This window comes from Montipora capricornis, chromosome 11 (genome assembly GCF_036669925.1).
Source record: "Montipora capricornis isolate CH-2021 chromosome 11, ASM3666992v2, whole genome shotgun sequence".
Lineage (NCBI taxonomy): Eukaryota > Metazoa > Cnidaria > Anthozoa > Scleractinia > Acroporidae > Montipora > Montipora capricornis.
In genome coordinates, this window is record NC_090893.1 from 40884586 (window position 1) to 40897085 (window position 12500).

The 12500-nt window shown below is 38.8% G+C and overlaps 3 protein-coding genes across 8 annotated transcripts in view; 1 reads left to right on the forward strand and 2 right to left on the reverse strand.

Moving 5' to 3' along the window:
- The window catches only part of LOC138024236 (receptor-type tyrosine-protein phosphatase delta-like), a 62979-nt gene extending 59666 nt beyond the window's left edge, over positions 1-3313 (reverse strand). For all 3 annotated transcript variants that reach the window (XR_011126932.1, XR_011126931.1, XM_068871367.1), the window contains exon 1: positions 3044-3313. Coding sequence is in view for 1 of the 3 variants with exons in the window: in XM_068871367.1 (XP_068727468.1) it covers positions 3044-3101 (58 nt within the window). In the remaining 2 variants the exon portion in view is untranslated. The remainder of the gene's footprint in view (positions 1-3043) is intronic.
- The window catches only part of LOC138024274 (uncharacterized), an 847896-nt gene that overhangs the window by 663434 nt on the left and 171962 nt on the right, over positions 1-12500 (forward strand). The gene's annotated exons all lie outside the window — the stretch shown is intronic.
- LOC138024244 (uncharacterized) lies at positions 2857-12258 on the reverse strand. The gene is made up of 7 exons (XM_068871384.1): positions 11948-12258; positions 11237-11384; positions 8946-9200; positions 8257-8433; positions 7685-7903; positions 4120-4305; positions 2857-3152 (listed from the first exon to the last, which is right to left on the reverse strand). Exons 1-7 carry the CDS (start codon positions 12233-12235, stop codon positions 3133-3135), a joined length of 1293 nt encoding a protein of 430 aa, XP_068727485.1. The 5' UTR covers positions 12236-12258; the 3' UTR covers positions 2857-3132.

The following is a 12500-nucleotide window of genomic DNA, read 5'->3' on the forward strand; positions in this document are numbered from 1 at the left end:
GTCACACTTGATGAATCTCTGTCCATGGCTCCGCACGTAACAGCAGTGTGTAAATCTGCATTTTTTCAATTAGGTAACATATCCAAGATAAGGAAGTTTCTTAACATGGAAACTACGAAATCCCCGGTACATGCTTTCATTATATCAAAGGTCGACTACTGTAACTCGTTGCTGTATGGTGTTCCTAAATATATATTGCTACGGCTCCAACGAGTATGATCACATAACACTTCTCCTCAAGGAACTCCATTGGCTACCTATTGAACAGCGGATTAAATTTAAAATTCTTTTAATCACATTTAAGCACTTAAAAAGCAAGCTCCAAATTATATAACTGACCTTCTTATACCCTACAAACCTTCAAGATCACTGCGCTCATCTAACAAAAATCTTTTAACGTAACCTGTGTTCAATCTTAAGTCATATGGTGGTCGGTCTTTTGTGTTGGCTTCAGCAGTTCTTTGGAATGACCTTCCGCAGTCATTAAAAGATTCGCAATCAGTGGAAACTTTTAAACAGAAACTTAAGAGACATTTCTTTTTATAGGCTTACAGCGGACAATGATTTTTAACCGAGTCTGATTTTAAGTTTTATTTTGTTAAGACAATATAGTACCATGGTGGTATTTTACTTTTTATTTATGATACTCTGTTTTTTATAGTTATAACAGTTAGGTAATGGTAATAATGATAGTAATTTAATATTTTTAACGATTATATTGTATATGGTAATTTTAATTTGTCACCTGTAAAGCGCTTTTGGACCACAGGGAAAAGAAGTTACATAAATGTATACAAAAATTTGGTTTTATCAACGGAGTTGATAATGTAAATTATTATTATTATTATTATTATTATTATTATTATTATTATTATTATTATTATTATTATTATCTCAACTAGTTTTCTTTCCCGCGCGGCTGATTACCACAGAGATAAAAATACTACTAACCTCGTTATCCTCGTCCGTACTGTGAAATTACGGATCCTAGTATTTTTCCGTTGATTTTTGGGCCATAAACCAACGGGGAAAAACTCTGTCCGTAATTTTACAGTACGGACCTCGAATTCGGGTATTAAGAGGTACTTGTTATTAACGAATTAAATGATATATGAAATCAATCATATATTGAACTGCGGATAGGAAATCAAGTAAAGTTATGATCCTTGCAGTCATGAAAGCAATTTCAGCAGTTGCGTAAAGAAGCCTGAAAAATTCGGGACTTGGACGGGATTTGAGCCCGTGACCTCGCGATACAGTTGGGATTTGAATGCGTAATGGTAATGACGAATGAATTACATCGTAACTGACAACAAATAGAAGCGCGAAACATTAAGTCATACAATTCTAATTAAGTGACATACTTAGAGTAGATAAGTCAAATAAGTTAAATGAATAAATAAAAAAATAAAGTAAATAAATAGATAAATAAGTTTAGAACAAGAGATTAATTAAGGTTGGCATGTTTGACGTGCATATTTAACGAAGGATTTTGCTGCTGATATAAGCAGCTTCCTTCAGTAGAGTAAAGTAAAGTAAAGTAGACCTCATTTAACGTCGATAACTCGTAACAGTAACTTTTAATCACTGACAAACCTGAGGTCGACGGTGCGCTCATTTTACTCCCCCCTCTCCATCAGTGCTCCGTTTTACGGGTATTTAAAGCTACTAGCTACACGGAAAGGAAAGGAGTCGAAACAAGGATGCGAGATCCGGGAATCGAACTCAGGACCTCTTGCACCAAGGCCGCGTACTAACCGACTGTGCCATCCTTGCTCCTTCAGGATTAGCTAGAGTTGGTTCGATGCCGAATCCAAAATAGGAAAGCGTAGCCTAGTGCAAAGTTAGCCACAAACCTCGGACTGCTGCATTTGATGTCAGTTACAATGTAATCCACACGTCATTACCATCATAAATTCAAATCCCAACTGTATCTCACTTCACAACCGATGATGATCTTTGAACGATTGAAACAAGTCTTGTTCAAACTTGAGAGTGGTTGTCCATTTTTTAAATTCCTCAACAGAATATTGCGCTTTTGACTTAGAGTGCAATAGAGGTTATGGAGTGCGATATGGAAATTGCTATGGAAACAAGGATGAAGCAATTTTGTTGAAAATCGTATGAACATGCTTGTGCATTTCGTGATGTTTTGTTGAGTTTATAATAAATAAAAAAAGCTCACAGATCGTACGCGCACTGTAATTGGCTAAATTAGGGGGTCGTATTCTACAGTATACGGCCTGCTAACTTTGAAATTTCGATAAAACATTCTGTAGCAAGTTCTCATGTCTTTTCTGTTGCATAAACATGTAAAATTGTTTGAATCGTTTTTTCTTTTCAAATCTTTACGGCGGTTCAACCTTGTGCTTGTCTTCAACCAGTCTTCTTTCCCGTGCGGCTGATTACTATAGATTTCAGTTCAGTTCATATCATATACCCTCGGATTTTAGAGTAGCTTGGTGTAGCTAATATCTCCGAGCATTTACCCTCCCAACCACGATACCCCACAGAAAACAGACCACAACGCCGGGATCTCCGTGCCGTACTCTTTGCGACAACTATGTTGGTTTTTTTTTACGTCCCACAGGATTATGAACATTACAGACCTTAAGCACAAGGACGGGAGGTGGCGACGAACGACGTCGCGTTTCACGCGACTGAGCATGTTAAGCAAAACTGCGACGGCAACTTCCCGCCAGTTTTCAAAAAGGACAACACTTCTTCTTCGTTTGCAAAAGCTGCTGGTAGCTTATGACGATTTTTTGTGGCTATAAGGTTTAAACGATATTAAATGTAAACAATAAGGTACATTTAGTTCGCCTTTGAGAAAAAAGTAAGTTGTCCCAGTTTCGCTGTTTATAGCGGCACTGAAAATTATTTCACACAAAGATAATTTTACCTTCTCATCACCTCAGAAATGTAAATATGTATAAATAGCTTAGATGTAGACAGAGATATCAGTATAAAAAGAAATGGCGAGCATATTAAACTGGATCAGTGATAACTAGAGCACAGAAGATATACATGTAATAGATCTTACCGAATGGATTTCTTCGAGCTTGAGGTTGTCTGTGAATTTGCCGATGGGCGATGTTCATCGTGGAATTTCTCCTCAAATAACTTTAGCAGTTAACACCAGAAAAGTACTTCTTTATGTGTCGAAAGAAAAATACGGTAAATCAAAGAAAAGGACCAAAAACTTTGCAAGGAATTACGACGTTGTACTCACTACGTCAAAACAGTGAATGTGGCGTCGCCAACGACAGGACGACGGCCGATTGCAATCAGCTTTTCAGGTTCTGCGCATGACCGGAACGGAAAATAAACTTCCGGTATGCCGTCGTCGTGCCTCCCGTCTTGGTGCTTAAAGGGGCTAGGTCACGCTATTTTAGGCATTTTCAGCACTGATCGAATGGTCATAGAATTAACTAAAATATCAAAATAACTGTTCAAAACTATAGAAGAACTCTAACAAAACACAGGGAAGCCGAGAAGGAACATGGTTGGACAAAACTGGAGAGGATTGAAACGGATTGAGTTTGGGTAAATTTGAAAAACGTCGGCGCACCTTGTTTCAAATTTATATCAGTCTATATCAAAATGTCATTTACAATGCTTGAAGATCATGCTCAGTTGTTATGTGTACGTGAGTTTGCAAATGAAAGACTGTTGCTGTGCCAATAAGACGTTTAGTGCTCATAATTAACAAAAGTAACAAAATTACATAAAATAGCGTGACCTAGCCCCTTTAAGGTCTCTATTGAAGAGTTGTGAGACGGGGCCTACGATTTATCGTCCTTATCCGAGAGGACTCGAAAGGCTAACCATTTGCAGGTGTCATTACAAAGGCAGCACTTTCTCCTCAGTTATTTAAAGACCCTGAGTGTTGGTCCGACCGGAGTTAACTTACGACCTCCCACATGGCAGCCCAGTGTTCAACCATAAATATCTTACTAGCCTCATTTTCTCAGTCCGTACTGTAAATTACGCCCCCATTGTTTTTCCCCTTAGATTTATAGCCCCCGCACGCTTCTCACTAATTTAAAGTACAGCCCTGGAAATCTAGCACCCGATTAACTTTTATGGATAAACATGCACCACAAAATGGATCGGCACCTCTTCTTGCAGAATAGACTTCAACTTCACAGAGACTGAGTCCTACGGGCTCTGAGCTTCTCACTCTGATGGTAACGTATTGTCCGAACAAACTGGGGCGACAGAAGAATGATACACCTCCTGAAGGAACAGTGAGGCTACTGCCACACAGTGGATTGGTTATACCATCATCACTGGATGCTGGGCCTAATGAACACAGGTAACTATTTGTATTCCTCATTCCACATTTTGGATTAAAAGAATACCCTTTTGTGCCTTGCGTCGTGTTTCTTAGTGATAACGACAATGGTGATAATGATAAAGGCTATGATAAGGATAATTATAATAAACATTAGTATAAATATAAATAGCAAATATACAAATAAATTCACAATGTCATTATGGAACTTGCTGAGGAATATTAGAGGGCAATATGAGCCGACTGGAGATCCAGGTATAGTCAAGACTACAAACACCACTGCATAACATAATTACGTTGGTAACTTGGCATCAATCTGCCAACTAAAGGAAGAAGCAACTGTTATCATACGTGCAGACCACATGGAGTTAGATAATGTAATGTACACCAAACACGTCAGACATCCTTTGATTAAACCAATAATAAACACTAAGCCCGAGCAAGAGACGCGAGGTAAACCCTTAGTCCTACAGTGAGAAGTATGTTAATTAACCCGCATTAGTTAGTGCTTACCAAGACTCAAATGAAATAGAAACCGCAATAGCTCCCCCGCTATACCTTTCTTTAGAGCCCCGTAGATTTTCCAGGTGTAATAAATCTTGGAGTCCGGAGTTTCAAATGCGTAAATCTTTGCGAATATGTTGCTATTTTCTCTCGGTACTCCAAACATAAAAAAAAGTGGGCTTCTCAGATATAACTGTAGATTTTTTATTTTGGTAAATCGGCTTAATTAATATTTGTTAGGCCGCCAGCCTGCCGCACACTTGCTGATTTTTTGTCGTGACTAACGGCGCCGACACTTGGGCCAGACTCATCCAAAAATCAAGATGGCACTTATTCAACCGACGAGGGGGGAAGGAATGAACGACTTTCGATATATTAAAATTCAATCCTAAACAAGAGGCATCATCTCGAGGCTCTGGGGAATAAATGTAAGTATTTGTATGAATAGGCCATTCCGAGTTCATGTCTGTCTCCTCTTCAAAACGAGTTTAAGTGCGATGTTTTTGTAATTAGTTCTACTTTACATATGAATGAAAACTAATTTTCATAACAAAAACTTCGCACTTAGACTCGCTTTGAACAGTAGGCTGACATGAACTCGGAATGGCCTATTTATTTCCCAGAGCCTCGAGATGATGTCTTTTGATTAGGACTGAATTTTAATATATCGAAAGTGGGCTATAGGCCACTTCAGAAAATAACATAATACTCTTTGTTTGTCCCCAATTTTGCATAAGCTTTCCAGTTTTTCTTGGGAATTACAATGGTCCCATCTGAAAACAAAAACAATGATTATTCAAAATTTGGGAGGACAAACAAAGAGTATTATGGCATTTTCCCAAGTGGCCTAATATTGAAGCTTGCTTTTTTTATCTTCGCCATGTTGGAAAAGACGCTTGCTCACGTGACTCATTAGCGAGCTTACGCAACAGGACGGCTGGAAGACTCAGGACGGTGGAATGACGAAAAAATGTCGCGTAAGATCGGGAATGCACAGTCTCGCGCGACATTTTTTCGCTGTTCTGCTGTCTTGAGACTTCCAGCCGTCCTGTTGGGTAAGCTCACCATTGACACTTCCAAATGGGCCTTTTTTTCGATATATTAAAATTCAGCTTGAAAGAGAGGTTTAGAGGACAAAGGAAAAGGAAAGTGTTTGATATGTAAATATTTTTTACATTCATTCCAACGTTTTTCTATTGTTTTTGTCCTCACTGTCTCACAATCAAGCTGAATACTTAATGTTTCGAAAATGGCCTATTGGTTGCGACGCAAGGCCCGACAATTTGTCTTGGTGGACCGCACACTAGCCGACAAGGCTCCACAAGACATTTTGAGATCATCGACCGACAAGCCCCGATCTCGTCGCAGACTCCTCTCAATTCACCGCAAACTAGCCGACAAGTGGAGATTTTTCGTTCCCCGAGAAAAACTCGCCTAGTGTTCGGCGGCCTTTCGACAAAAAATCGGCTAGTGTGCGGCGGACTAAAGATTTGTTCTGTTGTGCTGATGTTTTCAACAAACTAGTGAAAGAGCTCATCAACTAATCATAACAGTAAGGGAGAAATTCCAAATTTGTTGGCTTCTGCTATGTTTTCCATGAAACCTGAAATTTTGCAATTTCACGTTGTAGATTTGCAGAGAACGGGAAAGAAGAAATGTTCAGAAGTTGAAGTCTCACGCAATGATCCTTTGGCTCATTAATATTTTTGTCGAGTGCTGTTCTCTGTAAATTTCAAAATTAAATTACTCCTAAAAATAGACTTTCATGGAAAAGTTCATTTTCGCAATTGCTTCAAAGAGCAAAATATATCTTCAGAGTTGTTTTTATTGTGATTGCCTTCTACTATGACGTATTGCAATCTCCGGTTTTAACATGACGGTACGGTGGCTCTATTTCTAACCTTGCCCAACAACGACGTAGACAAAAGTGAAACCGCAATAGAAGCCAAGATATTTAACGAAAACTTACGATGACTCCTCGCACTCTACGCATTCAGAACATTTCTTTGACGTCCTCTGCTCAACAATGACGTAAATTTCCACACTGGACAATTGTGGAAAACGCTCGTTTTAGCCTAAAAAGGCAACTTCTTTAATTTGATAAAACTGCTTTTTGGTATTGTTCGGAACAGTTTTGGGCAAAAAAACAAAAAAATATAATTCAATGAAAATCAACTTTTGGTGAAAATCTAAGTCACACTGGAAAATAGTACAAAACGTTCGTTTCAGCCTGAAAACGCAACTTTTTGTGAAAACTGGTTTTTGGCAGTGATTTGAGCAGTTTTAGAGCAAAAAGTTTAACAAAGATCATCACATCAATGATAGTTTTGCAGTTTTCTAGCTTACCCGACGCAGTCTAGTCAGCGTAATTCTCGAACACATGATGCTCTTTGTAGGATCAAAACGATAAGGAGTGATCGAAAAAATCTTCAAGAACATGAAAATGTCCGTTTTCTTGGAGGTTTGTCTATAAACCATTAAACAATTTTAGCTAAGTTACCTGGCCTAAGAATTGAAGCGAGGCTGCCGGTGACCCCGTTTTGATACAGACCTTTCTGCTTTTCTAATGTTAATGTAGACTAATTAGAATTTATATGATAAAAGCAGTGAGGTCTGTATCAATACAAGGTTACCGGCAGCCTCGCAGCCATTCAAAGGCTAGGTCGCTGAGCAGACAACTGTAAAATAGCTAATTTTGTCGACTTTGCAATTGCGTGAACAAGGAAACGGTGGCAGTGAAGTTCTCAAAAACAAATCTTCTAGTAATTGAGGCCTATTTGTTATGCTCTTTTCCTTTCATTTGTGGCTAAGAAATGAGCAAAAATCGCGAATACCTTACACCAACGTTAGCCAAACCTTAATGAAGCTAAAAATCCCACTTACCCACTCTGATCTCAAATGAACTCTGTTCTTGTTGGGTGACAATGTACACCTCATTCACAAGTTCTTCTTGTCCTAAGTCCACTCTCCACCATGGATTTCTAACATTTTGATCGAGAGCTGAACATGTATCTAAGTTTGTGTAACCATCCACAGCTCTGTCGCTAGGCGTGCTCGAATGGGGTCTAATCTGCTTCGTTGGCTTTCCCTGCGCAATATTCTCTTAGAAGATAAAAAGGAACAGTTTGTAAGCGGGTATCCCTAAATAACACTCTTCATGGTACGGATCTAAAGATCAGCAAAATTGGAGTCTCAAAATGGGGAAATCGTAAATTCGGACCGGCCTGTACAATAGATTTCGCCCATATTTATTTTTGCTTTCAAATATCTAAGATACCATCTCACTGCCTACTGTCTATTGCCACAAACCAAAAATTTCTAGACTCATAATTTGATCCACCAACATTTTTACGTTTACACTAGCGAATCTCTTCATTATGTCACTCACTAACTAATCGCACATTTACTGATTTATTGTCTTACAATCTGTTGAGGTATTAAAATGGTAAATTTACCTCGCGAGTACACTTCCACTTCACATAGCGAGAGTCTCTTTGGCCCTAGTGTGGTTATAATACCAACGTATCTGCCAGTTGTCAATGGAGATTGATAACATCCGCATGTCCCAATAAAGTCTTTGAACTGACACCAGCCTTGACATCTAGGATTTCTTCTGATATTTACGTCATTACCTGAAAAAAATTAAGGCTGGAGGGATTCAATGTTAGAATTTACACAATTAACAGATATTGAAACGACTTTCATAATATCCGACTCTTGAATCATAATGGCATTAACAGTCTGCAAGAGAAAATAAAGTTTATTATGTCTCGCAGTCTGCTAAGTCAGGGAAGATCCACTCAAAATGGCTAGCTTTTTATTTATTTTGAATAACCTTAACCGACTCTATACGTTTCTTTATGCTTGTGATTATTTGTTTAAACAAGAAAAAAATGTAATAAGGCTCTCTCATCATCATACCAAGCTGAAGAGTCCTGGAGGTGGCCATTAGTCGCATAATGGAAACAAATTATAACTATTTAGTAAACTTCTCTTTGGAAATCTCAAAAATGCATATTTCAAAAGGTCCTTGAGAAATACCCCTTTCTTTTTTGAATCCCCACTTAACAAAAAAAGAAACCAAAAATGTAAAAAAAAAGATAACTTTGAACCTTTAATGGCATTGAAAAGCCCTCCTTCTTACCTACTGTAATGTCGTAAAAAACTTCACTGATTTCAGATGGCGGATAAAGTCTGTTGACAATGAAAATATCAGCAACGGGCACAGGATTAGCGCCCAGGTCCACTCTCCACCAGCTAGGATTTGATTCATTCGTGAGGGAACAATTACCATTCGCGTCAAACAGTGGATTGCGATTCCCGTCCACTGCGTTTCCTGGTCCACTGGAAATGTTGTGTGTGGTCGACTGTTCGGTGGGCTTATTGAGGGCAAGGTTTTCTGTTAAAATTGATTTTCAAACAATACAATAAACGCTATGTAACAGTAAATTTAAGGGTAACAATCTAAGAAAGATTGTCCAAACTACCTTCTTGATTTACCAGCACATATAATTTTCAAGGTAGTATGTTTTTTTTAACCTACTCCAAGCACAAAATAGTCCTTTTGCAACAAACGATCACATGGTACAAAATGCGCCACGCTGGAGGGCAAGCTCATTATTATTTCCCCACTGGGACATTAAAACAAAGAGATCTGAACCAGTCAAGCTTGACTTGCTTTTGTTTTAATGTCCCAGTGGGAGAATAATAATGAGCTTGCCCTTCAGCATGGCGGATTTTGTACCATGTGATCGTTTGTTGCAAAAGGCCCATTGCACAATTGAACTATGAGAATAGAATGTCTGATGAGTGTAAGTTGATCGCTGCCGTGCTTGACGTTTCTCAGTGTTGGAGAGAATTATAAATAAATAACCATAAAAATTTTCGTGGTAACAGACTTCCAGGTGAAACAAGAAGAAATATTAGGATGGTTAAAGTTAAGCAAATCTGTAGCCTACGTATAGCCGTGCCCTGCCCCCGAAGAAAAAAACTGGAGGAGGAAACGCCTACGAAACGCCGGCCCAAATCGTGTTCCGTGACGTCACAATAATTTATGCAATTTCTGGAAATAACTGGTATTTTCTACGAAAGTGCGTGTAACAAAGGCTTCGTATTTAATTGAATTTTGATTGTATTAGATATATTCTGTTCTTTGGAGCTAATTGACAAGTCGATGTCCCCTTTTAACTGCATACTGTTTTTTGAGAGATTGAAAAGGATTACGAGCGTTATTTAGCCCACAGCAAGAAGACAACCTTTGACGTGAACACTGCCATTGCTAATTTTGATTCCACGTGTACACAGTCTCGAAGTACATTTGTAGACTATGTTATGCTGTCCTTAAGAAAGGGCTAAATTTGCAGCACAACCTTGAGGAATTCAACGAGAAGTTCCTACACAGCAAGTTTTTAAATTAAAAAGCTCAGCTTGTTTTCCGGTCGAAGGAATCGTTTCCAGAACCCCAAAACGCCCCAGACTAGATAGTTACACCATATCTCCGAGTCAACATGAGCAAACTCTTCACGTTCCTTTTGCACCGTTTCCTTCTCAACTATTATCACCAACGACAAAAAGTGAGCGGAGTCAACGGTATAACCTATTTTCATCAAAGAATTGACCACGACAAGTAACCAATGAGAGACCATTATCTCCTTTCTGCTAAAAGCGTAAAGTCACGGAACACGATTTGGACAAGCTTTTTGTGCACGTTCCTCCTTCCGTTTTCCCATCGGGGGAGGGCACGACTACACGTAGGCAGGCAAATGATCTGGAGTTTAATGGTAAATTTTGCCAACGATGGTGATCCTGTCCTCATCCGCCATCTTAACAGAAGCGTTACGCAAGGACGCCACAAAAGTATCGGTTTAATGAGCAAAAACAAAGGCTCCTCACATCTCGTACGTGCGTTTTACATTTGGGTATATTTCCGCAAGTCTCTGTCCTTCTCGTCAATACAATGACTTGAACTGACCAAATTTAATGTTATTTGGCGAACGCGGGCACCTGACGAAAACTCTTCAATTTTCTCTCGAAAGATCCATCTATTCCTGGAATCTTGATACACAATTGCCTAGTCGAACAACTCATGAAATTATTATTAATCGTGAAATTATTACGATAGAAACAATTATATTTTAGACAACGTTCTCGTAGCCGTCCTCGTTGTCCTTGTGTAAGCTCCCTAATTTTAGGTTCAAACGGAACACAAAGTCGAAACAATACAACGTATAATATTTCGAAAATGTTGGATCGGCAAGTAACTGTTAACATGTTGTTGAATTTTCTGATTAGATCCCCGACTTTCTAATTTGTGAAGAGTATTTGAAGTCACCTCTTGCCCATTTTGATCAATAACTTACAGAAATAGATAACAGTAGGCTCTTAAAACGGATCGCACGTGTGTCTGCTGTAAATCCGTATGATGATCAGGTTTACCTGGGTTTCTTTTTACGCCAAAGATTTCTACCCTCATACAAAACTTATTATGTTCTGCTTTTCCAACGAATCGCAGCCATCTAGCTAAGACTCCTCCCGAGAGAATGTTCTTGACTTCACTGTGTCTGTCGTAATTTCCCAGGAACGTCTGGAAGAACAAAAGAAAAAAAAAAACATCAAATGTTTTGATTAACAAAATTTAGCACGTAATATTCAGAGACTCTACTCCAGATAACGAATGTACGAAATGAAAGGAGAATATACCCGATTCTTTAGTATCACTTGGCGTGAGAATTGTACAATGTCAAATATAGCCAAGAAAATTATATCCTGTCCATTCCTTCATTGCAATACTTGTTTGTCACCAAACCCATCAACCCTATATTGAACGATAACAAACCAAAATAGGAGTAACCGCAGCCGGAATTCCCAGAACACAATGCGCTCTTGTGATACAGCGAGAATTCTCGAATGTTAGTAGTATTAACACTCGTTTGCCTCTAACTGCATTAATCAGTTACTAAATGCCTTACTAACACTGAAAAAGATGAATGGTCAACTTTAATTACGCTCAACAGCCGGAGAGATGTCCGTGTCACTACAGATATTGTTTAATTTGTTTGATTTTCCCATTGGTGGTAAGAAAATTTCGTAATTGAGAGAAGTGATTCTCTTGTAAAACATTTCAAATTATCGTAAATTAGTTGGCACCTTCAAATTTTCATCGTTTTCATAATCTGTCCAATTTAGACCATCTTTTGATGTCTGCATAGTGTAGGTCTCCACCCATTCATCTGCTTTTGAATTCCCCTGAGTGGACACAGCACATATGATGTGAAGTGACTGTAGATCAATCTGTAGATACGGATTACTGTCATTGGTTGAAGCACACCAAGATGATCCTTCTGTGTAGTTTAACCGGCCATTCCTTGCTGGTGTGCTTGCATTTAGTGTAGAAGAAGAAGTTATTTTGTTCTCCGGAATGGATCCACGTTGCATGCCAAGATCCAAATAAATGCAGTCTCCTGGAAAACAAAATCAAAAACGTAACAAGATTGTTTGACCGGAGAGGAGTTGAAACGCGGACAGGAGTTCAAAATCGCAGGTTTCCCGTACTCAGTTCTCTGGTTTCCAGTACCAACCGCCTCCTGACCTGTGTCAAATTGCTCTTTACGTTTACTTGAGTTGCTTCCGTATCCTTCTGGCTGTGAATCTCGACAGCTTACAAGACACAGACAGACTTGTACACGTGTCATGGTAACCT